The 8,387-nt window shown below is 44.1% G+C and overlaps 1 protein-coding gene across 1 annotated transcript; it reads left to right on the top strand.

Annotated features, from left to right (window-relative positions):
* Positions 1 to 203: 203 nt before the first annotated feature.
* Positions 204 to 7,321, top strand: mthfd1a (methylenetetrahydrofolate dehydrogenase (NADP+ dependent) 1a, methenyltetrahydrofolate cyclohydrolase, formyltetrahydrofolate synthetase). Its single transcript, XM_084377472.1, has 12 exons — positions 204 to 251; positions 1,906 to 2,008; positions 2,113 to 2,197; positions 4,262 to 4,321; positions 4,455 to 4,508; positions 4,591 to 4,727; positions 4,841 to 4,941; positions 5,187 to 5,323; positions 5,484 to 5,595; positions 5,938 to 6,065; positions 6,677 to 6,761; positions 7,185 to 7,321. The coding sequence occupies exons 2-11, from the start codon at positions 1,908 to 1,910 to the stop codon at positions 6,728 to 6,730; spliced, it is 969 nt and encodes a 322-aa protein (XP_084233598.1). The 5' UTR covers positions 204 to 251; positions 1,906 to 1,907; the 3' UTR covers positions 6,731 to 6,761; positions 7,185 to 7,321.
* Positions 7,322 to 8,387: the final 1,066 nt, after the last annotated feature.

Here is an 8,387-nt window from a genome sequence, read left to right as displayed (position 1 = left end):
TCTCTTATTGTCTGATGTTTGTAAACAGTCACATTTCTACAAGGAGAACATGAACATTCAAATAATTCAGATTAAAGTTAGTTTGAGTTTTTTGTCATTAATGAGCCTCCATACATCCACAGACACACCCACAGGAGGACTGAACAAACACCACACACACACACACACACACACACACACACACACACACACACACACACACACTCACAGTCCTGCAGCAGTGTGTCAGTGGTCTTCTGTTGCTCTCTCAGGTCAGTCGTTCTTGTTTCTGTGAGTTTTAAATCAGATCATGAACTCGTCTTGTCGTCTGTCTGCGGCTGCACAGATGAATCATGGGACAGTTTGAGGCTGTTTGTTAACGTGGCGCAGCTGCAGACAGATGTGTGTTTGTGTGCAGCTGCAGACAGATGTGTGTTTGTGTGCAGCTGCAGACAGATGTGTGATTGTGTTTTATGTGTTACTGAGTTTATGAAGAGACGAGCGGCGGCAGCGGCGGCGGCAGCAGACTGTGGAGGTTTTAATCATTAACATGTTTAATGACTGAACCGAGTCACTGGGTCAGAAGTCACGTCAGCTCACAGCGACACATTATAACTTTATTTAAACATCCTGTGGAGACGAGCTCAGATGGAGCCTCAACGTGTGTCAGATATAAATATGAGCTCATCAGAAACGTTATGAGTTAATAACTAATAATAATGTTTGAACAGACTTCTGACTCGTCTGTCATCATATTCAGCGATTGATCAGCATGTTGTTCTTGTATTTTGGTTCCCTGGAGGTTTTGTTGTGTTCACGGACATCATGTTCAGTTTCCTTCAAACATATTTAATGTTTGAGTTCTTGTTTTATATAAAGATGATTTCTGGGAGACGGTCAGCTGCTGCAGTGAATGATCAGCTGTCCACATACTTTTGGCCACTTAGTGTCTCACTTTAAATAACAACAAAGTAAATTAACAGATTAATTATTATGTTCAGGTGTGTTCAGGTGTGTTCAGGTGTGTTCAGATGTGTTCAGGTGTGTTCAGGTGTGTTCAGATGTGTTCAGGTGTGTTCAGGTGTGTTCAGGTGTGTTCAGATGTGTTCAGGTGTGTTCAGGTGTGTGTTCAGATGTGTTCAGGTGTGTTCAGGTGTGTTCAGATGTGTTCAGGTGTGTTCAGGTGTGTTCAGATGTGTTCAGGTGTGTTCAGGTGTGTTCAGATGTGTTCAGGTGTGTTCAGGTGTGTTCAGGTGTGTTCAGATGTGTTCAGGTGTGTTCAGGTGTGTGTTCAGATGTGTTCAGGGGTGTTCAGGTGTGTTCAGATGTGTTCAGATGTGTTCAGGTGTGTTCAGATGTGTTCAGATGTGTTCAGGTGTGTTCAGATGTGTTCAGATGTGTTCAGGTGTGTGTTCAGATGTGTTCAGATGTGTTCAGGTGTGTGTTCAGATGTGTTCAGATGTGTTCAGATGTGTTCAGGTGTGTGTTCAGATGTGTTCAGATGTGTTCAGGTGTGTGTTCAGATGTGTTCAGGTGTGTGTTCAGATGTGTTCAGATGTGTTCAGGTGTGTGTTCAGATGTGTTCAGGTGTGTTCAGATGTGTTCAGATGTGTTCAGGTGTGTTCAGATGTGTTCAGGTGTGTTCAGATGTGTTCAGATGTGTTCAGGTGTGTTCAGATGTGTTCAGGTGTGTTCAGGTGTGTTCAGATGTGTTCAGGTGTGTTCAGATGTGTTCAGGTGTGTTCAGGTGTGTTCAGATGTGTTCAGGTGTGTTCACGTGTGTCTGATCAAAGTCTCTTCATGTGTTTATTATTAACTCAACATATTTCTGTCATTTAGTTTATCAGGAGAGATTTATTGATTTATTTATTGATTCTCATCAGGTTGATGATGTTAACACTCTCTCTCTCTCTCTCTCTCTCTCAGTCATGTTATCCTTGGCCGCCCTCTCGCTCCGTCTTGGGGCCTCTAGTTGCCGAGGAAGCAGGCGCTCCCTGGCAACCGTCGTCTCCGGCAACAAGACGTCCAAGTGAGTCGGTCAACATCTGGGCATGTCCAGTTGGACCGGTCAGAACATCAGACATGTGTGACCTGCATGTGTGTGTGTGTGTGTGTGTGTGTGTGTGTGAGCAGGTTGGTGAGGGAGAGGCTGAAGACGGAGGTGGAGAAGATGAAGAGTCACTTCTCAGGGTTCAGACCGGCGCTGGTCGTCTTACAGGTTAGTAACTGAGTACATTTACTTTCCTCTCTTCTTCTGCTCTGTTACATTTATCTGACAGCTTCAGTTAGAGTTCATAAAATCATAAATTCAACGAACAAACTCAAATCTGAAACCGTCGCTCAGTTAATCAATAACAGACGAGCTGCTGCGTTCTGGTGATCATCAGTTCCCTGTCGGAGCGTCTGCAGGCTCAGGCCGGTCTGAAGCTGCTCTGATGGCTGCAGCTGCTCTTCTTCTCACAAACTCTGATAACAAACCTGAACCCCATGATGACCTCCCACAGCTCACACACTTAAAGGAACAGTTCACCCAAAACAGAATAAAAAACATTCAGTAGAGATTTGACCCTCTACACTTACCGTAGTAACAGAGTGATCATACAGAGATGTAGGCTGTGTCCAAATTCAGGGGCTGCAGCCCTCGAAGGGCATTTGAAGGCCAATTACGTCCCAACGCTGCGCGAAGGCTGTCCCAATTCAGAGGCTCCTTCAAACGCAGCCCACAAATGCAACCTGCACTTCCCTCTTTTCGGAGGACGCACCGCTACTATCCTCCGCGGCCTCCCATATCCCAAGATCCTTTGCGCACTGCCGCTCAGTCCCGAAACAGAAGAGGAAGCAAGAGAAAATGGCGACATCAAGTGGCGCAGACATGACATTTAAATTTAAGTAATGGGTTTATACTCGGTTTTTAGTCATTTGAACATCCAACGCCAGATATGTTAAACTTCAAGGGACTATAAAACCTCCAGATGTTAACTTTCAGTTAAAACACGTGACGCTGGTGATGCTGTGGTAAATATAGTTGTTATTCACCAATGGGTTCATGTTTATTTTGTAATGTTAATGATTCAATTTAGATTTGACACATTTTGTCGTTAATTTGTGTGCACACACAAATAAATGTACACGTTTGATAGATTTGAACCAAAACAGACTTTAATGCATCTCTTCATTCACAATCGTGACGTAACGGTAAGGGGCGGGAACATCTGGTGACCAACCAGGAAATGCTCCGAAGGCTGGACCGTCCCATTTAACAACGGTGGACGAGGCCTTCAAAGACCTGTCCGAAGGACCCGGCCCTCGTGGACCGCAAAGGCTAGGCCCCTGAATTTGGACACAGCCGTAGTCTGCCGTCCTAAAACCCAGACATCAGTTAGCATGTTAGCATGTTAGCGCAAGTCTGAGTGTGTTGATGTGTTTCCAGTTAAATGTGTGAAATAAGGTGTGTTACAGGCTGAACATATAACCTCATCATTAAATGTCCACAGTTTAATTGTAAAGCTCCTCATGTGTTAAAAACGGTTAGCGGTTAGCGGCTAACAAGTGTCTAAATGAGACTACAGAGGTTGTCGGGGACATTGAACGTCCTCACAGCGAACACGGAGACTCGTCTCCTCACTAGTCGTCTTTACAGGCCCACTTTAGTTACACACTGTTCTCACTCTGACTTTACAACTTGTGCATTGATCAGTTTATAGAAACCTGGATAGTAATTGTGTAGTAAGACGCTCAGTGGTGGAGACGTTTAAGTCATGTGACCGTGATGTCGTCTGTTTGTAGCCTAGCATTAGCTTTTTACTGCTACACATTTAATTTACACTTCAAACATCACAGAGTGGAGTTCATCTGTGGAGATTATCTGATGAACAGAACCTGGACGGGTCAGAACCTTCAGATTATTTTCTGTAATAATCCAGAATCCAGTTCAATAATCCCACAGAGGAGCAGAGAGATGCTAACATAGTTAGCTACAGACACACGACATCACTACAGCTCTCTGTAACCAACATGAGAATGATGTCACTTCCTGTTTCACCTCCACATCATTTCTGTACTTTGATGTGATGATGTCACGGAGAGCCGATCCACGTTCAAACATCAGCAAACAGCTGGAGGCCTAACGAGCTGCCTCGCTCAGAGAGAGAGTGTGTGTGTGTGTGTGTGTGTGTGTGTATGTGTGACAAATATAAATGAGCTCAGTTACTGGAGGCGGAGACTGCCGAGTGTCACATGACTGGCACGTGTTTGATCACCTGTGACCTCACCTGTGTTTCAGGTGGGAGACAGAGACGACTCCAACCTGTACATCAGCTCCAAACTGAAGGCCGCGGCCGAGGTCAGAACCACGTCGTCACTGCGTCTCAACACAGAATGATGCTGCTGTTAGCATGATGCTAGCTCCTGCTGAGACGTTAGCTTGAGTTCACATGTTGATACAGAACATTATTGATCGAGTCTCTGCTCCTCAGATTGGAATCGATGCGAAACATGTGAGGCTGCCGAGCTCGGCGACGCAGGACGAGGTCGGTGAAGAGCCCGCAGATGATGACATCATCCAGCGATGACGAAGGCTGTGACTGTTTCCTGTTTCCTGTCATCCTGCAGGTGCTGCAGAGCATCATGTCCGTCAACGAGAACCCGTCCGTCCACGGTCTGATCGTCCAGCTGCCTCTGGACTCTGTCAACCCCGTCAACACCGAGCTCATCACCAACGCCGTCTCTCCAGAGAAGGACGTGGACGGGTCAGTCTCCGCAGGAAGTCCGTCTTCTTCTTCATGGTTCTGCTTAACACTTAACTGTCCTGTGTGTGTGCGTGTGTGTGTGTGTGTGTGTGTGTGTGTGTGTGTGTGTGCAGTCTGAGCTGTATTAATGCAGGGAAGTTGTCTCGAGGTGATCTGAACGACTGTTTCATCCCCTGCACCCCCAACGGCTGCATGGAGCTCATCAGACAGACAGGTCACACACACACACACACACACACACACACACACACACACACACACACACAGTTAATGTACACACTGACATGTAGAGAGGCTGTTTATCTAAATATAAACACATAGACTAACTGCATGGAGCTAACTCACTGTCTCCATGGCAACAAAGCATCATGGGAACTGTAGTTTAGTAACATGATTTGATTTCCAAACAGAAATAACCAATCACAGATATCTCACCTGTCACTTCCTGTTCCTGTGCAGGTGTGTCCGTGGCGGGAAAACATGCCGTCGTGATTGGTCGCAGTAAGATCGTTGGAGCACCGATGCACGACCTGCTGCTGTGGAACCACGCCACTGTGACCACCTGTCACTCAAAGACACCTGACCTACCTGAGCAGGTGACGTCACACAAATCTACACTGACTGTTGGTGTTGGTATAAATCTATTTTCAAACTGCAGGTCAGGGCCCTGAGAAACTAACTCAGTGTGTTTCCTGTCTGTGTAATGATGCGTTTCCTGTCTGTGTGATGATGCGTTTCCTGTCTGTGTGATGTCAGGTGGGCCGGGCTGATATCCTGGTTGTGGGGGCGGGGCGAGCAGAGATGGTGAGAGGAGAGTGGGTGAAGGAGGGAGCCGTGGTCATCGACTGTGGAATCAACCACATACCAGGTACCTCACCTGTTTCCTGTGTCCTCACCTGTGTCCTCACCTGTTTCCTGTGTCCTCACCTGTGTCCTCACCTGTTTCCTGTGTCCTCACCTGTTTCCTGTGTCTTCACCTGTGTCCTCACCTGTTTCCTGTGTCTTCACCTGTTTCCTGTGTCTTCACCTGTGTCCTCACCTGTTTCTTGTGTCCTCACCTGTTTCCTGTGTCTTCACCTGTGTCCTATGTCCTCACCTGTGTCCTGTGTCCTCACCTGTTTTCTGTGTCCTCACCTGTGTCCTCACCTGTTTCCTGTGTCTTCACCTGTGTCCTGTGTCCTTTGTGTGTGACCTTCGACCCCTCTGACAGACGAGACGAAGGCTAGCGGTAAACGAGTTGTCGGAGACGTCCACTACGCCTCAGCCAATCAGAGAGCAGGATTCATTACACCTGTTCCAGGGGGGGTGGGGCCGATGACAGTGGCCATGCTCATGGAGGTAAAAAAGTTTCTGTTTTGTTTTTTAAACTGAAAAGTAAGTGATTGAGCACATTTAGACGAATAAATAGTGAAACGTTACATGATTTATTAATCCTGCAGAAACAGATCTGAAATCATTAAATGACTTCAGAGTCGCAGGTTCAGTGTTTCCTCGTTAACAGCTGAAAGTTTCAGTCATCACGTCTGCAGCTGACTGGTCGACAGAACAACTGATCACAGATATGAGAGTGAACATCAGGTCTCATCAACCAATCAAATCATCACTTCACTTTAAATATTCATCACTTGATGTTTTGTGTAAAAGTCACATTTACTACTTCAGGAAACAACAAGGATTCAACAAAGCTGCAAACAAGATGGCTGCCTGTTACCCAGCATCCTTTGTGCTCACAGGGGCCTAATTAAAGGGACAGTGCCACCTTGTGGCCTCAGTGACAGTTGCATCATTCACTTGTTTTCTGGTTTCTGATGAGTGAATGAGTGTCTGGTGTCACGTGAAGCTGCTGCTGGGAGCATGTGTGACCTCTCGCAGTTAACAAGTCATTAATGAGGTTATTAATCCTGACGTGAGGTGATGATGGCAGTCAACGTGTGTGGGTTTGCTTTCAGAACACGGTGCTGAGCGCTCAGCGTTTCCTCCTCAACAATCAGCCGAGCAGGTGAAACACAACGACGCCGCAGGAAACACTCGCAGGTAAAACTTCATGATGTCAGAGAAAAATTACAACTCAGAACATCTGATGTTCATTTTATCTTCAACAGAATTTTATCTGTGAACTTTTCTGTTGTTATTATTATTATTATTATTATTATTAGCTCAGAAACTGATGTAGCTCATTCTGCATCACTTTGTATTGTAATGAGTCACTGAGACACTGAGACCCCCTGCTGACAGACAGACACACAGACAGACAGACAGACAGACACACACACAGACAGACAGACAGACACACAGACAGGTGAACAGCTGTTCATGTTTACTTCTCTTTGTTTTTCTTCTCTTTAACTGTTTTAATTTGTTAATCAGTGTTTAATGAGTTTCTCTGCTGCTGAGACTTCGTCTCTCCACACTGATGTCAATAAAGTTTCATTTGAACTTGATGTGGTCTCATTGAAGGGTTCTGACTAACAGAGAGGAGACGATCTGATCCAAACTGAGGAGAAAGAAACGTTCACACATCCAGAAGATTAAATTGGGCCGGCTGCCTGTCAGTCTGAACTCAGGGCAGTTGAACCTCTGAGAAACGAACAGTCTTCGACCTTTAAACTTGACTGTTTGTTCAAGTCGTCTCCAAGGAAACGGAGACATGACGGCTGTTTCCTGCTGTGGGCTGAAGTCGACATGATGTGACCAAATATCTGATCAACATATTGATTATTGATGAAATCTGATAATGAGTTTAACGGACAAATCATTGATTCAACAAATGTAAATAAAATATAATCATAAAATAACGTTTACATTTCAGTTCTTTGTTATTTTACAAACAGTTTCTCTTCAGTCTGTGCTTCATGTCAATCAATAAAGTTTACAGTTCAACATCTGAACATATTTCACTGATTATTCATTTGTATGTTTATGTTAAAAAGGTTCAAAACAGCCGAGTCAAAAACAGATTGTTTTCTTCATGTTACATCATGTGACTGATATAAACAATGTGAAATAAACATCACATCTTAACCATAAAACCGTCACCAAAACATTTAATGATCGACTGAGAAAAATCAATAAAGGTTGAACATCTTCTTGTTGAATGTAGAGCTGATTTGTTTTTGAACGTCATGATTTTCATTTCAGACTGTAAATGAATTAAAAACGTGTCGTCGGATCACCTTCAAGCTGATTTAGAGATAATCGCAGCTGGCGATGAGTGACAGCTGTGTCGTTAATTAAGATGATTGATAGTCGGTTTGATTCCTGAAATAACTCTGAGAGTCTGAAGCTTCTCTGCAGATTATCTCTGTAATGACTTCATAACACTTTCAACAAAAAGATGACCAGTTTGTTTTTTTAGTCTCACTTTTTGATTCTTCAGGATGAAAAATGTTTTTATTTTGTCGATTTTCTCTTAAGAGTTTAAATGTTACAGAACTTTAACACACCTTTATGCAATATAGGTTCACTCATTTTTTATCTTTTTCTTCTTCAGTGGTAAAAATAAATGAAGCAAATAAAAAGTTTTCATGCAGTTTGATTTGATTTGATTTGATTTTATTTCTCTTTCAAGTCATAATATGAAACTAAAACGTGTCTGAAGAACATGTGAGAACACGTTTATTTTAGACACTTCAGATTGTACAGAATGATTCATGTGAACAA

This window comes from Pagrus pagrus (genome assembly GCF_965226575.1).
Source record: "Pagrus pagrus genome assembly, chromosome: 16".
In the NCBI taxonomy this organism is placed as follows: Eukaryota; Metazoa; Chordata; class Actinopteri; order Spariformes; family Sparidae; genus Pagrus; species Pagrus pagrus.
Note: the sequence above shows the minus strand (reverse complement) of the source record. Positions and strands in the feature narration are given on the sequence as shown.